At 42.5% G+C, this 23016-nt stretch overlaps 2 protein-coding genes across 8 annotated transcripts in view; one reads left to right on the top strand and one right to left on the bottom strand.

The window, feature by feature from the left end:
• Nucleotides 1–1755: 1755 nt before the first annotated feature.
• On the bottom strand, nucleotides 1756–18154 carry MAP3K19 (mitogen-activated protein kinase kinase kinase 19). 5 transcript variants are annotated; one of them, XM_048483296.1, is made up of 6 exons: nucleotides 17937–18154; nucleotides 14422–14478; nucleotides 7813–10041; nucleotides 5340–5480; nucleotides 3596–4293; nucleotides 1756–2342 (listed from the first exon to the last, which is right to left on the bottom strand). In XM_048483296.1, the coding sequence occupies exons 3-6, from the start codon at nucleotides 9367–9369 to the stop codon at nucleotides 2276–2278; spliced, it is 2463 nt and encodes an 820-aa protein (XP_048339253.1). In that variant the 5' UTR covers nucleotides 9370–10041; nucleotides 14422–14478; nucleotides 17937–18154; the 3' UTR covers nucleotides 1756–2275. The 5 variants fall into 5 exon arrangements, with proteins under 5 accessions (XP_048339253.1, XP_048339257.1, XP_048339256.1 ...); XM_048483300.1 differs by having other exon boundaries at nucleotides 7813–9126; XM_048483299.1 differs by lacking the exon at nucleotides 17937–18154 and adding an exon at nucleotides 16494–16575 and having other exon boundaries at nucleotides 7813–9126.
• Nucleotides 18155–22197: 4043 nt separating this feature from the next.
• Nucleotides 22198–23016, top strand: part of RAB3GAP1 (RAB3 GTPase activating protein catalytic subunit 1) — a 34901-nt gene continuing 34082 nt past the window's right edge. Inside the window, exons 1-2 of one of the 3 annotated variants that reach the window (XR_007243445.1) lie at nucleotides 22198–22506; nucleotides 22847–22902. Coding sequence is in view for 2 of the 3 variants with exons in the window: in XM_048483368.1 (XP_048339325.1) it covers nucleotides 22489–22506; nucleotides 22847–22902 (74 nt within the window). In the remaining variant the exon portion in view is untranslated. The remainder of the gene's footprint in view (nucleotides 22507–22846; nucleotides 22903–23016) is intronic. The other 2 variants (XM_048483368.1, XM_048483369.1) reach the window with 2 other exon arrangements.

Here is a 23016-nt window from a genome sequence, read left to right as displayed (position 1 = left end):
TCTGGAAATCTGCAAACAGTACCAGTTTCTATTAATTTCATCAAGATGTCCCCCAGTCTACTGACCTTCCCTGCAAATTCAGTTAGCACACTCCTTATAATTCATCGAATTCTCAAGCCATTCCTTTATCCTCTGTTGCAATCCTCAGTTTTATGAAAAGATTCCATATTATCCTATGCCCCCAAAATATTATAAATAGCTGGGGTTCAGAGCAAGTAATTTGTGTCTGATGGCTACTACTTGGACTGAAACACAGATTAACAGCACACTGAATCCCTCCTTCCATTCTGATTTCTATGCGGACTAAGAAAGATATATATTTTTACTTTCTAATCTTAAATCTCCCCGCATTTTCCATGCAGGCAGCTGGCATTTTGCATCCGGAACACTGGGCAACCCAGCTGCAATGAACTTTGTTCTCTGTCCTCTTCCCCATTTCCCCCATATTTACATTTCTGCTTTAACAATTCTTGCTCAAAAATGCAGCAGCTCTTGTTGATTTCTGGTTGATGTTCTGCTGCTGTTCTGTTTGGCTAGAATTGTGCTTTTTGTCTATAATTGATTTATCAGTAGTTTTTGCTTAGGGTAAGTTTCCCCTCCCAAATACTGTACCAAATTCCCCAAGAAAGCCTGCTGTTGTTTTTTTTGACCCTGTAAATTTGGTATCTTGTCCTTTTTGTGCTGAATGTGCTACTCAGTCACCTCCTTGGGTAAAAGATCTGCTTTCCTGCTTTCTGTGCAAACTTGTAAGCTGATTCTCCGGGTTCATCTGAACATATGTTGACATGTTTGCAGAGTAATACCTCCATGACCTGTAGCATATCAGCAGTGGTTGATATGTGGTTCTTGAAAAGAGTAATCGGTCTACAGTGATCCATATTCTGGTGACATGCAGATTAGGTTACTGTAATATGCTTTATATGGGGCAGCCTTTGAAATCTGTTGGAAATTTCTATTGGTCCACCATGTGGCAGCCTCACTACTGTGCTGGGGGGAGGGGGGGCCAGCACTGACAGTTGTGTTTCTGGGCACAACTGAAAATGCTAATTCTTACCCCTTAAGGTCTGAAATGGCTTGTGGCCAAGGTACTTGAATGACTGTCACCTCCAGTACTGTCTAGCCTGCCAGTCCGCCTCTCATCCTTAAGATCTTCCTTCCAAAGAGACCTATTTGTGACCTGTCTGGTAGAGCTGAGTGGCCAGAGATACAAATAGCACTTCAGTGGTGATATTTCACCTCTGAAATGCCTTTCCCCCACACCTACCCTACTTATCCTGAAAACTTTTCCTTCTCTTTTTTTCTAAGACGTATGCATCTGGAGCTGTTTGTTTTAAATGTATCTCCTTCAATATTCTTTGACAATGTTTCACTAGTCCGATTTATGGATAAAGACATGTGTGAAAGGTTCTGCATTAGAGCAAAGCTTGGGAGTTTATTTTCTGATCTGAAGTCTTTTTGAAAATCCTGTGCTGGATGCTGCTAATGATTATTGCTCATTGCCAAATACCGTAACCATCTCTTCCATATATCAGAAGACATGTTAACAAACTTATTGCCATTCTCACTATTTCTTGAAAACCGGAACATTGCTAATCTCTATTTACTAAATACCACTGCTCCAGTTTCAACACAGTCAATAGTTTTAAAAATAAAAATGTCTTAGTTGCTTCTCATAAAATTTGTCACAGATTGAGAATACCTGATGTAAAGGTAAGAAACAGTGATTTATGCTTATATTGAGGAGAGGGAAAATCCTCAAACTCCAAACCAGTTTATTCTTTTACATCATATGATTGCAATATTGAAAATACAAATGGATAAAGATTTCAAAATTGAGCATTCATAGTCCAGTTCATCAATGTTATCAATCATAATTCAGTGCTTTTTTTGATGTAAAAATCAACGGGAGATAACTAACTACATTTTAACCTTGGCTGATGATTTCCCTTTAACACAGTTTAAGAGTTTTCAGGTGGATTTCAGCACCCATTGGTACATGTTACCAAAACAGTCAGTTCTCATATTTGGGATTTCCGTTGTTGCTGCATCACTAGGAATTGGGAAGATAACAGTAGTGGGTAGGTGGAGTGCTAGAATCTACAAAAGATATATACATCCCATCATGTTAAAAATTAATAATAAGGAATTAGAATTATACATAGTTCTGCAGTGTTGATATTTACTATAGTTTTGTCTGCCATTGGTTTGATTAAAGTCATATAACCTTTAATGAAAAGACAAGCTTGACACTGTTTGATATGAAGCCTTGCATAGTTTATGGGTTTTCTGTTACAAATGGATGCTGTAGCAGCTGTAGGGCAGTAGGCCGCATATGCTGGTCCCTGTATTGAGTATTATTAAAGCGAAAAGGAGAAAAACATTAGAGGATATTTTGTGGCAAGAGATTTAACAGCTAAGCAGTAAATTAAAGAACTTTCCCCAGATATTTTAAAAAATAAAGCACACAATTTTGACATGGGAAACACCAAAAACACCTCGCACTCGAGGCACCCTGGCCACTGTCCTAGCTGCCACCCCCCAACCCGCCAATGCAAAAAAAAGCTCCGATTGTTTTAACGTTAAGGTTCCAAGTCAGTAGTGCTGCAGCCAAGAGGATGCTGGGAACAGGGATAGGCCAGGGAGGGAACTCTTTCCCTGGCCTTGTCCCTGCCCCCAATTCAGAGGTGTAGCAAGTGCCCAGTGCACTGGTGTGTCCTCTGCCCCCTATCCCGCCCTGGAACCTCCCCGTTCCGCCCTCGCCCCACCCCACCCCACCCCCATTCCCTTGGAGCTACGCCTCTGCCCCAATTCTCCTCCCAGCCACCACTTGCCTGGAAGTAAGTTATTCTTAATTTTAAAACAGCCACAGGCTTTTATTGGCAGTGGTGATGGGGGCAGCTGGGAAGAGCGGCAAGGGGGGAGAAAAGTAGCCCATGTTACCCCCCTGCCACTGCCATAGCAAGAAAAGCCCGTGGCTGCTTTAAAAGGGAAATTAACTTACTTCCAATGCTCTCCCTGGCCTGTCCTTGCCCCAGTCTCCTTCCAGCTGCCACAGGCCTTTTTTTCAGCAGTGATGGGGGCCGTGGAAGGAAACATGGGTGGGGGGAGCATGGGTGAGTATATACCACTGACGGTGAAGCTCTCTCTTCCCTCCTTTCTCTCTCTCTGGTCTGATTCCCTTTCTTCTTCTGATTCTCTTCCCCTGATTCTCTCTCCTTTTCTCTTTCCTCTCCGTTTCCTTCCTTTTCTCAGTTTCTTTTCCCCTCCCTCCCTCTCTCCCCCCTCGCTCTCTTCCCCCCTCGCTCTCTTCCCCCTTGTAGGCATGTAGAGAGGTGAGGGAGCCCAGGCAGCCAGGAAACCGAGTGAGGGAACTCCCCTGCATAGGACCAAAGTTGTATGTTTGACTGTCAGGGAACGGGAGGGTTGCCACCTCTACAGCCTACTGAAACCCTCAGAATGAGATCTGGCAGCTACACTTACAGTAGCCTTTTTTGGTGGTCAAAGGAAAGTTCCTCCTCTCTTTTTCACCTGCTGAGAAGTTGATTGGATCCAACATGTTGAATTAAGTACTATGCTTAAAGTCTTAAACACTTACCTAATTAAGCATGCCTGCACAAAATCAGCTGCTTTTCTTGAACAATGACTGGGTATTGAAGGCATCAGTCCCCTGTGGGCCCCAATATAAAACATGGCTGCTATTCTGTCCATGGATGCCAGTGGTGGTTTTCCTGTAGCCATCTCAAATACAGTGCAACCAATGCTCCAGATATCAGATTTTCTTCCATAGCCAGATTCATTTATTACTTCTGGTGCCATCCAGTAAGGAGTGCCGTGGACAGACTTGAGTGGTTCACTGCGTGTATCAGCCAGACTTACACATGCCAAACGTTTTGCACATCCAAAGTCTATGAGCTTGATCACGCCATTTGGCATAAGCATGACATTATTGCCTTTAATATCCCTGTGTACCACATGATTTTCATGCAGGTATGCAACTCCATGCAAAATTTGTCTTGCATATTTACAAAAGACTACTTCAGGTAATGGCCCAAAACGGTGAATAATACTTGAAATTGAGCCCCCTGGAACAAATTCCATGAAGATACTCACAACGTTATCTTTTAAACATGTCCCCAGGTAACCTACGATGTTGATGTGTTCAAGAGTTTTCAAAATCTCAACTTCTTCTTGCAATTTCTGGTATTCTTTCTCAGTCCCAACTTGATCACAGATGCCCAGTGCTACTTGTTTCACAGCTATTAATTGCCCCTGGCTTGTAAGTCCACAATACACCTATAAATAAAATCATAACTTGTTTAAAATGAAACCAAAGTTTGAAAAATATTTCTAATATACTATATAATTCTGTTATCCAGCTTAACTGAATTATGTCTGTAATAGAATTTTATGTGATATAGCAGGGGCATGTAGAATTTAAGCTATGTTTGAAAGTCAGTTCATTTGCGTGAGTGAGTGAGAAGAAGAAGATCTATATTTGGTCGCCGGTTTCTGGAAAGGGCAATATGCATATTTTGTAGCTCTGGTTCTTGTGAATGTATGCCCCTAAACATCTGGTTTTCAGGAAGCATAGACTAAAACTACACATGTCCCTTTTCATTGGACAAAATGTTGATTTCACATACTGAGATGATTGCACATAGCATATGAGATAAAAGCCCAAGAACTGTGATACCTGAAACAGGCTATAGTATGTAAATCTCTGTTTATTTGGCTAATATAAGCCTAGAACCTCCTGCCTACCCAAATGGAAGCCCTCTGTTCTTGTCCATTATCTCTTTCACTGGTAGAATTGCATGATTCCCAAAACGCAGAGCTGAATTTGGAAAATTATTGGAAATGGTGCCCAAATGTGTTGTTTTTTCTAATCCTGGATCCTATTGTTTTCTATTGGGACAAGTGAAGTTGTAATCACATACGTACCAAACCTGGCTTTCCAGGTTAACTATAATATTAAGATCAGGAACCACTAGTTTTAACACTTGTTTTTGCATGTAGGCCAATGGAGATAATTCATAATTCACCATTAATGGGAGGAAGCAAATGCACCCGTTCGTGACAAGCATTTTACTAACTGCAGCCATAAATATTTACATTGTATCAGGGAGTTTAAGACTTCAACCAGGTTTCCCCTTTACAGCCACCCATCGGGATGAAGGAAACTTTATACCTGCCTCTGAGAGACTGGAAAACGGGCATTCTGAATCCAGGTGTCTTGCTACTTATCAAAACATTCTGAGAAGTGTAATAACTAGAAATACTATTAATGTAGTTGTGGCAGAGGAACATGCCATAAAATATGTACTCCCTCTGCAACTTACTGTGCCGTAGGCGCCTTTTCCAAGAATTTCACCTTTGGTCCACATGATAGGATCTTCATTAGTTAAGCTGCTTTCTGAAAATATTACTGCACTGAAACATCTATTTTCCCTGTTGAGCTCCAGGACAGTTGGACAGCAATTCTGTCAGAAATGGTAGAGAAGTATACAATGTAGACTCAGTGTGAAATAACACAGAACTAAAATCCTTTGTGACTTGCTTTGATAATTGTATACATCACATAGAACATATAATACTAAGTCTGTAGAACATTTTGTATGCAATATACTTGATAAAGAAGAACTGAATAATCAGTCCATTAATAGTAACTATTAATTAGATGTTCCACTTGAAAGATAAACCCAACAATGGTGTTATTTGTATAGTTGGCAAAGATTTTTCAAGGGTTGAGTCATTTAGATAAATCTCATTATTTAATCAAGACTTAAGAACTTTGACCATTGTAATTGCAAAAGACTGAATAAGATTGTTAACAGCTATGTTAAATCATACTAAACTTGCTTAATAAAGAACAGAAATAAGTAAGATCCATGATTCTGTTTTGATTCATGGATGCATGATCAATAATTCAAATCAAGATTGTGCAATTATCGTATGGATGCAGAGAAGGCTTTAACTATGCTGAAAGGTCATACTGATTACCCACCTTGGGTAATTTTTTAATCTTGGAGGGTGTAACGAAAGGCGCTTATATCTTCTGCTTTTCGCTGCCACCAATAATATTTATCTATATAGCCCACTCAATCTGATTTTCAAATGGACACTACCCTGACTGGGGAACACACAGACACACAGACTGAAAAATAAATGATGAAGACTGGCACGGTTTAAAGTTGAACCAAAACCTTAAAACATTTATTTGCTGGCTTTAACACAGGCTTCTCAGATAAACTGGAGGAGTGATGTAAGCCGCATACTGGTTTTAAAGAGAGTTTGTTCTAAGCTTTAACGGTTTTCAGGCAATGAATGTTTTCTTAAAGCTGCATGGTTTACCCAGGCACTTCACGTAAGTTAGCTGCTAATTTCGATGGACACTCACAGGTGTCCCTTCACTTAAAGTTTTACCTTAAAGATGTTTCTCAAAAGATGGTACTGTGGAGGTTTCACACTCCCTTTTAAAAATAAAGCTGTCAGTCCGCTGTTCCTCCTCACACAAAAAATAAAACACTTTGAAGTTTTCGCCTCCGTGGGATTCAGGCATACAGCCTCCCTCTCCCACAATCCCAAAATTTGTCTTCAGCTGCCACAGGGATTTGGAGCCTCCCAAAAAAGCTTGATGTTCACTTTGAGGACAGACCTACAGACTTTAGAGGTTTCCCCGCACAAACAAAAAAACAACACTGGAGGGGTGGGACACTTGCCTCCAAACCTCAGGGCTTTTGTGACACAATAGCTTTCTCAGCTATTCCTAACAACAGCCACACAGCAGTGAGAGAACTTGGTGGATTCACCTCACTCTGTCTCAAAAATACCTGAGGGCACAAAAGCTCATACAGAGCCAAACAGTCCAAAGACTCAAAAGCAAGAACCCCTCAGCTCTAGCGCTGACAGTTTATAAAGACTCTGCCTTTTTTTTCCTCTGGCCAATCAGGGCTGGCCAGGGCTTAACTCTTTAAGGGGCGGGTCCACCCTGTAATCTGAATGCAGGATAAGTGCATTCGTCACAGAGGGCGTTTGAAGGAAAGGATTAATCTACCTCTTGCCTTCTGCACAAGTGCTTGTTGATGGTCATATTTCAGAATATTTTTCATTATGGAGGGATAGAGTAAGGATGCCCATTATTCTCTGTTTTCCTCTTAATTATCAGTTTATCTGCATCTAAAGTCAACACTGGTTCCTTCTGGAAGAAAGCTCTAAACACCATTTTCAGAATGGTATAGAACAGTGGTTCTCAACCTTCCTAATGCCGAGACCGTTTAATACAGTTCCTCATGTTGTGGTGACCCCCAACCATGTCTTGGTTCCTAAGACCATCAGAAATATGTGTTTTCCGATGGTCTTAGGCGACCCCTGTGAAAGGATTGTTCGACCCGCAAAGGGGTCGCGACCCACAGGTTGAGATCCGCTGGTATAGTATCTGATGTCCAATTGAGACAGTACTTCAGAAATTGATTTTGTTACTGTCTGAATAAATGTTCTAGGACATTGTTTAGTTGTGTTTTTGAGTTGTTTTGAGTTAACATGATGTATATTTAGATAACTTTAACTTTTAAATAATATCGACATGATCGTTGTCCACTTTCTGCCACATTTTGTTTTTCCTAGCGATAAAGAACAAAAACAAACAGTAAATGAGAACCTGAGCCTGTAACAAAGTGAACTACCCTAAGTGAATTTATACATGAGACAGGACAGCAAGTTGCAAGTCTGACACTGTGAACCCTGCTAAACCTCCACTGATGCACTATCATTATCAAATCAATAGTTGACCAGAAGGGATTAATGAATACTCACCTTATTATTTAAATTATTTGTTGCAGTGGCTTCTTTATTCCCAGTGCATCCCTTTTGTTCTTCACCATTTTCATTCTTCATAACTGCTCTGGAACCACTGGCATCTGCACCATCAAGAGACAGCAGTTCAGCTGCTAAGCAACAAAATAAGTCCTCTGGTAACATTTTCCGGTTGTTAACATTTTCCTGCTGGAGATTTTGTTCAGATAAGCTTGGTACTCCCTTGGCCAAAGACAATGTACAGGGTTTTCCTTGATTATCCCCACTACACAAATTCTGACTTGCTTTCTGATCCACAGGGCAATTGGGGGCTTCAGTTCTCCCATACTTTAAGCATTTGTTGTTATTTATATGTTTTTCATTTGTTTCTCTTGTACTGCTTAAAAAAGGAGCATATTTTGTAATTTCCTTAACCTGTGGCCAAAGTAATTCTTGGATGCTGGTAACAAATATATGATGAACACAATCATCATCGACGTCTGAAGAGTCTTCTAGTGAGACTTCTTCAATAGCTGCTAAGTCTGAATTAGGGGCAACTTCATTTGGTTTAGCAGATTGTGTAAACTTTGTGGAACCTGGAAGCTGGTGAGCATCATCTGGTGTGGAATTCTGTGAAATGTTTATTTGCCTAACTGTGCTAGTAGTGACTATGTCTTCATCTTGCACTTGACTTGCACCCTTCAACTCAGATGCCTTTCTTGGCGCCAAATCCTTTTGCTTCTGTTTAATGCCATGAGGATTTTTGTGTGGTTTAGGATATGTTGTCCTCTGGGTATTTCTTTCTCTGCTGTTTTTCTTGCTGAGATGATCAGATTTGTGCTTTATAGTACTAAGTCTCCTAGCTGGAGCAGAATGTACATTCCTGCAACGCCTGCTCTCACTTCCAGTAGGCTCACGAGAGTATACTGGAGTCCCAAACATTTCATAAATACCAGGGCCTTTGTCACTGGAATGTATTTCTTTAAACATGTCACTATATTTCAGATCCATGAAGTCTAAGGTAGACTGTGCTTGCCTGATAGACAGAGGAGTGATGGCTTGTTCTAAGCTAACAAAGTTTTTGGAAATACAAGGAAGCAGTTGCTTTGGGAGTTTCTGATTGCTTTGATAAAAATGGCATTTCATCTGCTGAGGTTGTCTCTTCTGAAACTTTGAGGAAATTCCTTGGACATGGAAAATTGGATTCTTCGTTTTATTTGTCTGATGTTGAATAGAAATCTTGTCCAGAATAATGAAATCTTGAGGCATCTGAGTACATGTTTTAGTTTTTAAAATAGATTGGGTCCTTCTGTTCTTGACTTCATGCCCATCATTCTGTTTGTGAGAAAATATGTTAAAGCCCAGGTTAGATGGCATGCTAGAGGGATTGTTCTTCCTTGGTGCAGAACATCTAGAAGCTTGGAGATTCTGAGGTGGCTCATAATCTAATACTGTAATATGAATGATGGGAGCCATTTCACCAATGTTGCTCTCAGCAGCATCAGAGCCACTAACATTTTCCACTGCTCTCAAGCCTACAGTTCTACAAATACTGCTTTCTGGTTGTTCCAAATCCATTAAAGCATTAGGAGCAGTATTGACTAACAAAAGATCAGTGTCTTTGTTTGACCAGTTTGTATCTAAATTTGTATTTCTAAATTCAAGAGCAGAAATATTTTTACATTGATATTGTACTCTAGTTTCATTTGTGAGGATTCTTTTTTTGTTTGTTTGTTTAGACGTATTTTAGGGCCATTCCTGATTATGAATTCTTTTCCTCAGTTTTTGTATTGCAATTTCCCAGGGCACTTCACATTCACAGTCCTCCCAAGAGTACCATTTCACTTAGGCAGGAGTACATATGAGGACAATCAAAACCACAGTCTTGACTTACAGCACCAACATCCTCAATAGTTACCAATATCTGACATGTTTTCTGTTGGCTCTATTTTTATATCTGCTGTTTTATATTGTTGGTTTACAATGGTACTTCCATTTCTGGGGTTTTGAAGCATCCAACAGAAGTGCAATAGTTATCCAGGGTGAAAGAGTGTTAATTTTTGGTTAGAGAAAAACTATCTGATATACTAATGGGAATCTGATCCTCTGACTGCACAGGGCTCTGAGTTTAAGATTAACAAGCTGGAGGTCAAACATGGCTTGCAGGAGAAAAAAAGAGATTTCAGAATATTTGAATGACCATAACTCTTTTGGTTGAGCTTGTCTTCAAGAAGAGGAAGTTACATCATCCTGATAGGATAAAATGTAATTGATAAAGGTTTAGCAAGAAACTTCATAAAATAAATAGTAATCATCATTATTTACATTTTAAGGAAAGAAGTGAGGTTTAAGCATAGATACTTCTTGATCAAACAAGTGCTAAATTTCAGTTTTAACCATTTAAACAGGTATTAATGTAGTTAGTATTGGAAGCACACATCATTCTGTATTTAGACACACTTACTACCTTTTAATGTAAAAAATGTGTGAGAGGAAAAATTCTGACTGGCTTCCAAAGGACTACTGAGGGCTCATATACTAAACCCCTTCTGTCTATTCTGGATTATGTCAACAAATGTGTTTTGGAAGTTCTCAAGTGTTTGGAGGCCTGATTCACATTGGAACTATGAGGCAAAGAGAAGGGAATGCACCATTTTTCTGATGTGAGATGGCCCAGAGCTCTGCTATTGGGGATACTCATGTGTAAGTCATCAGTACATGTAGGTTTTGCCAGTGGGGCAAATATTGGTTTTCCGGAAAAAACTGTGAGAAGGGGAAGGGCTTAAGTCCTTTCTTCCCATGGTCCCAATCTGAATCAGGCTTCTATATGCCTGAGAAATAAATTTCAAACATGGGAATATGACTGCCAACAGACTTCATAACATATTCAATATCATGCAGGGGGCTTAAGGGAAAATTATTCTTTCAGGGGAAAGTATTACATTCTTTGAACAATTTATTCCCTAAATCCTATCACAAATGCGTAATCAATTTGTGATGCAGTATGGCGGGGAGCAGGAGCAGATATTATTTAAGAGAAACAACTGTAATAACCCTTTTGACTTATGGAACTAATTTAATGGTTCCTCATAACCTTGACATTATGTGCTATCACATAGGTCTCTAGCACTGGTGTGTGTGGACACATTTCATACCTACTGTTCATTGTTATGCAAAAGAAAGCACTTACCTCAGCTCTTCAGTTGCTTTCATTCTGTATGTTTTACCCTTAACAAAAACTTACAAAATTAGGTTGGCAAAAGATAATCCTTGATGAAGTTCAACTGGACTTCATTTTACAATGCTTCAAAATACAAGCAAGGCCAGGTTTCTCTGTCAGTTAGCATAGCAATAAAATATTCTTGCCCTTTCTGGCACATGCAACATTTAATACAATAAATGAACTAAACCATTCATATTTCAACTGGATTTTTCTTTTTAGGAGACAACACTTTTTAAAACACTGGATTCAACTGGATTTTTCTTTTTAGGAGACAACACTTTTAAAACACTGTAGTTCTAGAAGAGACCTTTCTCTACAGGTCCTGAGGAAAACATTTGGTGGGGAGAAGGCAGCCAGATGCTGTAGGAAGAAAGGAAGTGGAGTTTGAAATGAATATGTCTAGAAAAATGCTACAGAGAAATAATTTGAATAGTAACCCCTGCTGTAAGACCTCGAAGCTGAAGCCTCCAATGCCCAAGGTCCGGAATATTACGAACACAGCTTACACAGCGGGTCTTGAAATCTGAGGCCATTACAAGGTGACAGAGCTGTGGGGAACAATGAAGAGCAAAACAACGTGTCCCTCAGTGTGCCCTGTTGAGAGTGAGTAGTCCAACTGCTGGCTCTGGAGAGGAGGATCTGGGATGGTCCAGCCCATGCTGACCAACAGGTCAGGTGGCAGGGAGCATCAGCACTGGGGCCACTGGCTGACTAACTGCATCCCACAGTAACAACAATGCTGTAGCTTTTCTCCCTATTCCCCTCCCCGTCCACAGTTATGACGCTGATGGCTATCCCTGTAACCCTGAACTAGATGAAGGCCAGGATGAGTGGCAACTGGGCAGCAGCACCAGGAAAGGGAGGTAGCTGCATCCAAGTGCTGTTGTGCAACATGGAGCAGCACTTTGCAGCCTCCTGATGGCTTGTGCAGTCTTGCTATATGGCAGCTGATCCATTGGCACCCCAATGGTCTGCTTACAGGGGGCGCCTTTCGAGATCACATCCAGCCTGTGCTGCGCCGGCTGCATTGGCTTCCAGTTGAATTCCAAATCATCTTCAAGGTGTGGGTGTTGACTTTTAAGGCCTTACGCGGCCTGGGACCCTCGTACCTCCGGGACCGCATTACCCCATACATCCCTACTTGGCCTCTACGCTCAACAGAGGCCAATTTGCTGGTGATCCCCGGCCCCTCAATGATGCGGCGGGCCTCCACACGGGCCAGGGCCTTTACGGCTCTGGCCCCAGCCTGGTGGAACACTCTTCCTCCAGCTGTCCAGGCCCTGCGGGATTTGGGTGAGTTCCGCAGGGCCTGTAAGACTGAGTTGTTCCACTGGGCCTTTGGAGCGGCCAGCCACTGAGTGGTGCCCCCCTTTTGCTCCTGCCTTGTTTATATCGGGGTCCCTCTTTGTTGATGGGGCCCGCCGTTTCCCCTTTTGGGGAGCTTTTAAATTTGGGTTCCGCTGGGCGGCTTTACTTTACTCTATTTTAATCTACTGTAATAACCGCTGTTTTTAAAGGGTTTTAGTAGTTCACTGAATGGATAGTGCTTATGTTATTATAATTTCTTTGTTGAATCTTCTGTTGTACAATAACTTCCAGATTCCTCTCGGGATAGGGCATAGAAAACCAAACAACAGATCAGACTAGGACAGACTAGATAGACAGACAGACAGACAGACAGACGATAGACGACGGACGGACGGACGGAATTTAATTTGACGCGACGGACGGACGGACGGACGGACGGACGGACGACGGATTGACGACGGACGACGACGGATTTGACGGACGGACGGACGGAGGGACGGACGGACGGACGGACGGACGGACGGACGGAAGGACGGACAGATGGATGGATGGATGGATGGATGGATGGATGGATGGATGGATGGATGGATGGATGGATGGATGGATGGATGGATGGATAGATGGATAGATGGATAGATGGATAGATGGATAGATGGATAGATGGATAGATAGATAGATAGGGGCATCTACTCCAGCCTTCCAGGACCATGGATATGCTATCAGATTGCCCAGGGCACTGCTAGGTGCCCTGTCCACGAGTAGCCATAGGTTAAGTAGCCATAGCTACTGTGCCAGTTGTTCCTTGAGGCATGTCTTCCTTCTTTACAGACTTGGACTTTGTTGAGCTTGGTTGCTGTTGGAGTATTTGTGTTAAAGTTTATTGTGTGTTGGCTCTATCAAGGCATGATGACTATTTTCCCCAGCCCAACTGAGGGCAAGCCTCCACCCAAGCTGCACTGCCCTTCCCCCTCCAGACTCCAGACTCCGTTCAAGGAAACCCTAGGACCGTGGTGGTGAACCTTTGGCACTCCAGATGTTATGGACTACAATTCCCATCAGCCCCTTCCATTGTAGTCCATAACATCTGGAGTGCCAAAGGTTCGCCACCACTGCCCTAGGAGGTGGTTGTGGAAGGGGTCAGAGAAGGTGGCCCAGAGAGGGACAAGAAACATGTCTACACACATACTACAAATAGGGACACAGGTGTACAACAATCCAGGCTTCATTGGAGATAACATAGTGCAGGGGGTCCATGTCATAGGTGTGCCCAACCTTCTTTGACTGGTTTGATTCTGGTGTCATGAGCTGCATCCAGGGTCTATGAGAAGACAGGGCATGTTGTTGCGAACATGGCATGCCTGTAGTCAGGGTGGACTTCCTAGATGGAAGACTGGGTGGGTCAGGACACTTCAGGGGCTGGGTGGGAGACAGAATCCTGTGCTATGTTCCCTAGTATGATATGAGGACTGGGGTTTGTATGAGGTGTCTGTGACTGGTTGATGGTTAGTCACTACTGTGATTAGCTGGGCTGTAGTGATTGGCTGTGGCTATAGACAATGTTGTGTGCTCCACCAGCCCTTGTGGACTGGGCCATGGCTGTTGGGATTGCTTGGTCTGTTCCACTGCATGACACCCTATGCACTACACTGTGGGTTTTGTTACCATGACTTTCTACCAGGTTTTTTTTGGGGGGGGGCGTGTTCCTGAGATGGGACAGCTTAGGGAGCTGTCTCATGCCATGCCTCTGGGTCCGTCCCTTCCCCTGACAGCCCAGTGGTTTGTACTAGTGGTACACTGTGAAGTTGTCACACCTGTGGCCAGTTGTGGCACAGGGCCAATGAGAAGCTAAGATACACCAGTGTAGCAGCTATTTAGCTTCTGATCCAATTTGCCCTCGCCTTAGGATTGCACTGTAAAAGACATACCTTTACCCACTTGTGATGAAGTTGTCCTGTAAAATATATGGTTTACTGTATGCCTTGATCGTCATTAAGTGTATGCATATGTGTAAAAACTGATCTGTTTTGAAATCAAAGCAACAACTTCACAGTTGAAACTTTTTTTCATTCTGTGCTTTTATCGCATTAAGGTCTCCTTACCTCATGAGAGGCCCTTGAAGAACGGGTTCTGACCATGATCCCTCCATGAGAAAATTGCTAGGGAAAAATATAAGACACAAAACCAGAGAAGACAATTGTTCACCAGTGTTTTTTGTTCAACTACGAACATGTGGCAGCCAGACATCTAACACACCGTATCTTCATTTCTAAGTAAAATAGCATTTGTTCTTGACCATATGTTAGGCCGAAAACAGTCTACTAGTATGCATGAACATTCTTTGAATAATAATATCTAAGATGTAAGTTTAAACCATCCAAGTTGCAGACTATTGTTAAAGCACAAATGCACAATACGTGACAGAATACAGCCATCTGTGTACTGGTTATTGACTACCTGGCAGATGGCTAGCACAAAGGCGAGCACAAAGTTTCAAAGTCGAGATCAAATCACAATGCAAAGTTTTGACTAGTTCTATTTCTAGGAAAATAACAAACCTATAAAGTAAAACAAATGTGCATTGAAGATGAAAACTTGGAAACAAGTAGAGCTTTTTTAAAAAAGGGGCCATTTGCTGCTGAGTTTAATTAAAGGCCAGAGCGATAACCAAAGTTTAAAAAAAAAGGTGGTACATTTGCTTCATGTTAACAAAGCTGATGTTTCAACACTAGGCAATAAAAGTTCTAATAAACTGAAAATGTAAATAGTTATATCCATATAGGTCTACAGAAAAAAACAAAGCACATCTTGACTATCTGGAGTGGAATTCAAATTGAGAGATTGGGGAATGTGTGTTACAATACACTGCAGAGTCCCAGCACATTTATAAATACCAAGATAGGGCTGCCAACTCTGGCTTGAGAAACTCCTGGAGATACGGGGGCAGTGCCCAGGGAGGGCAGAGTTTGCTGAAATAGCTTACCCGGGATTTGATGCCAGAGTCCAGCTTCCAACGGTGCCATTTCCTCCAGGGAACTGATCTCTGGCGTATGGAAATTGATTGTAATTCCAGGAGAACTCCAGGACCTACCTGGCAATTGGCAGCCTTATCAAGGTATGTAGTGGTTAAGAGCGGCGGACTCTGATCTGGAGAACGGGTTTGATTTGCCACTCCTCCACATGAGTGCTGGACTCTGATCTGGAGAACTGGGTTTGATTCCCCACTCTTCCACATGAAGCCTGCTGGGTGACCTTGGGCTGGTCACAGTTCTCTCAGAACTCTTTCAGGCCCACCTACCTCACAAGGTGCCTGTTGTGGGTAGAGGAAGGAGTTTGCAAATCCTTTGAGAAAATCCAAACTCTTCACCTGTGGGGATTTATTGATCATATTGGCTAAGTACTATCTGTCCTGACAAGCAGAGATTCTTCACAGTGCCAGGAAGTCAGGATTTCAAAACTAAATTAACTGCATTAACCAGAGTTTAGGCAGTTGTGACACCTCTCTTAGCCACTTCAGGTGCTAACTTGCATAAGATAACTGTGTTATCACCAATTACAGCTGTTTTGATCACGGTTCTGATCTGGTGTTCTTTTGAGTTTTACACAGAAATGCCATACATTTCATACCCTTTAATCTCTACATTTCATACCCTTTAATCTCTACATACCCTTTAATCTCTCCATCAACGTTTATGTCTCAGTAAATCAGTTTGTCTTTAAAAGAGCACAATTCTGCTGTAAAACACCGAACTGGAATTTCCTAGCCCTGGTAACCACACTGCTTTAACTGAACATGCCATTAACTGAACATGTACATAGGAAGGATACTACTACCCCTGAGCTCTGGTGCCACATTCCTTACTTTTCCCTGCTATGTCTGTGAAAAGAAGACTTTGGGCAGGTGGCAGTTACCTCTGCAGTATTTCTTCAGTGGAAAACACTCAAAAATTGCAAGCAGCAAGTTGTGCAAACTGAAAAACAAAGCCTGCATATTGTTCTATGATTTTGGGTGGTGCTAATCAAAAGGTATTGCATGACCTTTTCCTGATGAAAAGAGTGTGTACCTCTTTTTGTTTACAACACATCTCTTAAGATAAAGAGGAACTTTAAAATAAATACTTTAACAAATCTAAATGCAAGGGCAATCAGGTTTTTTAAAAAGCTTTATACTCACCAAAGTAGCTGAAGTCATCTGCCCGTGTTAATTGTATCAATGACATGTGGAGACTCACCATCACTTAGTGTAGATGCCAGATATTTTTGCTACACATAGTGATCGGCCACACAAAGAACGTATTAATTACTATGGCTATGCAGAGGGGAGTACACTCCCCTTTCACTAGCAGAACTAATACCACATGCCTTTCCATTGTATGAAGAGAGGCTACAAATCACAGGCTACTGTAGTGTAATTTCTCACATATGTATTTTTATATATATATTAGAAGAGATGTGAATGAATGTCATTGTGATGAGGGGAGGATCATATCTCTAAAGTCTAGAGTCCCTTTCCCAGCTGGTATGTTGGCAGTTAGGAAACTTGGATCCTATTTGTTCTGCTGTCTTCATTTATAACCTACCTTTTTCTCAGAGACTGAAAGCAGATCACACAATTAGAAACAGTGCAATAAGGATAGCATAATACACATATGCAATAGTGCAACAACACTGAATTACAAAATAAAACATACTATATGGGGTTTAACTCTCTCATTTGTAATCCTGGGATCTTTCTGAATGTTGATACTCTCAGAAGTCTATTTTATGGTAGTAGCTACAGTGTTTTTTTATTTAACAATGATGCATATTGGGGCGAATAATCTTTACTTATATATGCTGGGGAGATCAGAACTGGCAGCAGCAGACCAATAAAAGGACCTTGGGGTAATAGTGGATAGTTCAATGCAAATGTTGACCCAGTATGCAGCTTACTGCACTAGGAACTGAGCAAAGTTGGCTTTGCCCCCAGAGTGCCCCCAAACCGCTCCCACCCATGCTGGTGAGAAGAACTCTTGCAGTGGAGGGGTGCCGGCTTGCACAGCAGCTTCTGGGTTTGCCACCAGCATAGTAGCCCTTCCATAGGCATATTTGCCCCTTACACTTGCGAAGTGGGCACCTGTGTTGTGCAACTCTTTGCGGCTTCCCAGGCTCCACTTCCCTCCCCTCTTTGGATTGCACTCTTGGTGTTACATTAGGAAACATAGGGGGAGGATTTCAGTGAATTTTATTATACTCTAGAGAAGTTTATAACATTCTAGGAATAGGGTTGCCAACCTCCAAGTGAAGCCTGGAGATGTCCCAGATTACAACAGTTCTTCAGACCATGCAGATCAGTTCTCCTGAAAAACATGGCTGATTTGGAGGGTGGTCTCTGTGGCATTATACTCTACTGAGGTCCCTCCCCTCTACCCCCAAATCTCCTGGAATTTCCCAACCTACAGTTGGCAACCCTAGAAGATCCAGGCTGGCAAAATGGATCCTGTAGGTAATAGTTTTTATCATTATTTATTTTTCAACTCAACATATAGATCTATATTTTAAAAAGCACATTCCTCATTAATCTATTTTGTATACATAAATCCAAGCATCACGGGATACCAATTAGATTATACCTTACCAAGAATTTGCTTCTCCCAATAGTATCAGTCCAAGCAGTCAAGAAATCCACATTTACAGACAAGTTACAGTTGTCCAGATTTACTGGATTTCAGCTCATCATAGTACTGTTCTGAATTTGATTGCAGAGTCCACTCTATTCTTACAGTTTAAACTTTTAAACCTTTGGTTATCTATGATTTAAAAAAAAAACCTTTCAGTGGCCAGAGCTCCATTCAGACTGTTTAGTTTACATGCTGTCACCAGGGCAACTCTCCACTGGGCATTTTGTATGGTGAATTACCAGCCCAATAGGTTCAGCTTGCTGGGAAAACAAATCAGAAGCTTTGTATCTCAAACTGCTCTGCAACTCTTTGAGAATCTGAGCTACAGAAAATGACTCCACTTAGGGTGACTTATTTAGAAAATATATATGGTGTCTCTCTAGAGACCCACTTTGAGATATTTAAAAGTGCACAGTGCTTGTATTATGTCTTCTGCCAATAATCCTCTAAAGTAGATGCCTATTCTTGAAAAACCCAAGGCTGAACTATAGTAGCTAAAGCTTGCCACTAAATCCATGGCTGAATTGGGATGTAAGGAAGACCTGGGTTTATATTAAACTTTTCATTAATTTAAGACTAGATTATGATGCGGACAGTTCTTGACCCAGTTCCTTGACAACTTCCCCTGGAAGACTGCAAGAAGTTAATTTGTGCATGTTTAATTCATATTGAAATTGTAGGGGTTTTAAACCTTTCCCTGCTGCTTTTATGATTCAAATTTCTCTCCCTCATCTCCTGGACTTGTTATTAATTAGAGGGGGATAATACAGAATCACAGGAATAGAATCTACTGCATGAAGAATTTATTCCCAACTTCCTGTGTGTGGTATAGTGTGTATGTTCCTTTAAGAGATAAGTACTTAAGGACATGTAACGAAGGGAAGTGCATGCAGCTGTTAGAGATAGAGTGCTATAGTGTGCTTGGTTGTACTTTTAATAAACGTTGGATTACTGAGTCTGGAGGCTTATTGTGAAGACATAACACTGTGGTTGGAGCTATAAACAGCGGGGTTGAGCTCATCTATCTCCAAGTCATGTTAATTTTCTATGTGCAAGGAATTATTTTATATGAGAGAATATTTATTTGTATGATACCTTGTCTTCTGTTAGAAGTGGTATAGCTCAGGCATAGGTTTACCAGCTCATTTACATCACTAACTATGCAATAACTGTTCCAATTTTCACAGGAAAATCTCTCTTTCACTTGTTCAGGAACACATTTGCTACCAACTCTTCTTGTTTGCACCTTCCCTTATGCAACAGGTTCTACCACAATAACACATAATGCTTCCTTACACTAAGCCAGATAACTATTTATCAAGGACTCCTTCCAGACAGGAAGTTTTCCTTGCAAGAAATGCAGAACCCCTGCTACCCCCCCAAAGTTAATGGCTCATTCCAAGCATAAGTTGTGGGCTTCCAAGGGCTCTAAGGTCAAAAGGAAGGGTGGTGATGAATTAAACATTTAATTGGACAGGTTGTGGTGGGTTTTCCGGGCTGTGTGGCTGTGGTCTGGTAGATCTTGTTCCTAACGTTTCGCCTGCATCTGTGGCTAGCATCTTCAGAGGTGTATCACAGAGACACTCCACCTGCAGTCAATACAGTGAAAGGTGTAGCTAAGCATCACATTCAAAATGGAAGATCTACCTTCCCCTTTTTCTGGTCCTTTAAGGACTTTTATTCTTTATAGGAATGGTGAAAAGGTGGTTGCTGGGCCGTGGGGAGGCAGCATCCTAGTACGATCTTTGCAATATCCATGCACGTACTGAAATGCTACAAAGGGAAAGGGGAAAATATAGTAGTTTGCAGGTTTTGGAGCTTCCTATGACACAGGGGAGAGTGTGTTGGGTTCCTGTCCCTCTCCCCTGACCACTTCCCCCTCCTTCTCTCCCAGCCTGCAAGTGTGCCTTCAGCAAGGTATACTTTCTGTGAGTTTTCTGGCCCTCATATGGCACATGTACACTAAGGGGAATGATACCCACTATACATAAAAATAAGAAGTATCACTAATATAAGGAATATCAATTTAGAATTTTTACTAGTCACTTAAATCATCTTTTTACACTGTCATCCAGCAGTTCAGCTATCTCACTGTTTTTCATGATAAGTTTGAAGGGTGCTTATTGTTTGTCTTAATTTTTTTATTAACCTGCTCCTCAAATTCTTTTTGTTCACATTGTCCTTAACTTTTTTTAAACAGAACATGGGCTTCTTTCTTTGTTTACTTAATTTCTGTAAACTTTACAATTTTTGAAAATAAAGCCTTTTATGAGCTCTCTGATTAATTGTTATATCTATTCTGAAAGGAGGGATCACATGCCTCTGCAGGGAAGAGGGGATGTTAGGGATGTAGCAATGAGATGATGCCCCCCCTCCCCATCTAACAGTACTTATCGTTCAGGACCCATCCGTTAATGACAGCTGCAGGGATGAGAGGCCAAATATGGGCATTGTCACAGGGCAGTCCCTCCTGCAGTGATCTTTCAAAGGCCATGCCACTGCCCATGAGGGTGCGAAATTGCTTTCATGCCAGGCAGAAAGAATAATTCCAATGTTTATGCAAGTGTGGCTATTGTGATACTCATGTTTGAGGGCAGAGACCAGTTTGGTGGCCAAAAACAGTCTTCACCACATCATTGTGCTGACACAGTGATCTGTCATGTGTGCTACAGCAGCATTGTCCACCACCAGCCCAAATAACAGGTGTTTTTCGACCATGGTCCAGTTCACCTGCTGGCATTCATCCAACAGCATCCTCTCCCTCTCTGTCATTGTCCTCTGGAGGAATGGCATGCGGGGTCCTCCCACACTCCCATGGGAACATCCCACACACACATTCCCAGGGCATTCCTGAAAGCAGCATGGAGGCAAACAACGGGGAGGATATAGGCAGGGACAGCTGCAGCCCCCCAGGATATGCCAGATAGGTAGGGGGCTTATGAAAGCTCAGATTGTTCCACAGGTGTCATCTGGGTCCATTGTATGACCTCTTTCTCTTCCAACCTAAGTTCCATCATGACCAACCTAGTGCTTGCTCATCCTCCCAACAACTACATTCACCACCTCCTGCTGGCCTTGTTTGGCTGGATAGCCCTGGGGTAGCTGCAGAGGTGGCGAACATGGTGGTGTCACAAGCTGATCAGAAACCTTGGAATGACGGACAATAACTGCATTGGACAATTTTGCCTGGACAGGGCAGCCATCAGGAGCATCTGCCGATCCTTAGCCCCTGTTTCAATGCTCAGGCGACCAAACTCAGGCCCATAACCCTGCTGCAGAGGATCCCCCTAAACCTTTGCTATTGGCCACAGGCTCTTTCCAGGCCATCATCGGGAATCTCATGGATTTTGCAGTCATCTGCATACTGTTGGCTCCATTGGTTCCTCAATGGGCTGTTGGTGACAGTCCATGGCCACATCCACTTCCCTAGATGGGGAGCATTCCTGAGTGTGAGCAGGGTTCAAGGCTGTAGCAGGATTCCCCAGTCATAGGTGCTGTGAACTGTACCCATGTGACCCTGACCAACCCAGACGAAGATCCCCTATGCTTCTGAAATTGTCACCAATTCTACAGCCTGCGGGCAGCCTGCAACCACTGCGACATTTTCACAAACCTCCTTGCCAAGTTCCCCAGTAGCATTCATGACTTGCAAATGTTCCCAGCCAGTGGGCTGTGATGCAAGCTTGCTGGGTGGCCCAAGGGCTGGGGGTGGCTCCTATTTTAAGAAGGGGCGGATGCATGATCTTTGTGTTCAGATTTGTGCCAAGGGACATGACATGTGATCTGATTTTGGGGTGACCTGATGCAAAAATCATGAAGATCCATGAGCATCTGTGATTTGCAGCCATGTTTGTGCATTTCATTCCAATGTAAAAATCGTATGAATCCATTTAACACCATCTGGATCCAACTGCAAAGTACTGTCGAAGTCTTTTCTGGATGAAGTGAACTAGTTGATGCAGGTTTTCTGGGATGTGTGGACATGGTCTGGTAGTTTCTGCTCCTAACGTTTCGCCTGGATCTATAGCTGGCATCTTTAGAGGAACGCCTCTAGGAGCTGATTGGAACGCTTCGGCCCCACAGGAACCGAGATGGGGAGTGGGGGATTAATGACGGGAGAATTTCTAGTCCAATCTCCCACCCCAAAGTCATTCCTCTGCCGCACCTCCGTCGCCGCCCAAAGCTATAAATGCGGAGGAAACATTCGCAGAAGAATAGCCTGCACTGCAACCTTTGGGAAAGAACCTATGGGCTATAAATCTAATAAACAAACATTCAGAGTTTTTTTCCCTCATGCCGCATCCCGGAAACTAAACTCCTCACAACGCCCAGTTTTAAGAACTGCCCGAGCTACTGCAGCAAGAGCCAGGCAAGGGGGAAAGGAGACGCTGGCGCGCGCACAGCAGTCTCCCGTCCAGGCACGCGCACGCCTGGTCCCCTTCCGCGTCCCTCTTTACCACAATCCTTTTCACCAAGAAGTGCAGCCTTCCTGCCCAGTGGCGGCTCAAGATGGCGGCCGACAGCGAGGTAGGTATACTTTTCGAGCTCCCTCTCCGGCCTTTCGTACCGCTGGCTAGGTAGAAGAGCGCGGTGCCTCGTCCAGTTCCTACCGGCCATTGATTCTCTCCTTCTTCCTACACATGCATATATACACTGCAAACATACACATATTGCAAAAATACACTGCAAATGTACACATATTGCAAAAATACTTTCACACATATACATATTGCAAAAATACACTGCAGATATACACCTATTGCACACAAGGTGATGTTTGGCATCTAAACACCACCTTCTGTGTAATATGTGTAGATTTGCAGTTTTCAGACCTGGATTCTAACTGTTGGTATCCTTTTTCTGTTAGCCTGAGTCCGAGGTGTTTGAAATCACGGACTTCACCACCGCCTCCGAGTGGGAGAGGTAGGTATTCGCCCTTCCCATAGCTCTGCTTCTCTTTTCAGCTTCTTTCCTCTATAAAACCGACCAGCTCGCCTTCGTACATTGTATTTTTCTTCCCTTTTACCACATATTTCT

The sequence above is a fragment of the Sphaerodactylus townsendi genome, linkage group LG02 (genome assembly GCF_021028975.2).
Source record: "Sphaerodactylus townsendi isolate TG3544 linkage group LG02, MPM_Stown_v2.3, whole genome shotgun sequence".
Classification (NCBI taxonomy): domain Eukaryota; kingdom Metazoa; phylum Chordata; class Lepidosauria; order Squamata; family Sphaerodactylidae; genus Sphaerodactylus; species Sphaerodactylus townsendi.
The sequence above is the reverse complement of the archived record's forward strand: the minus strand, read 5'-3'. Positions and strand labels throughout refer to the sequence as shown.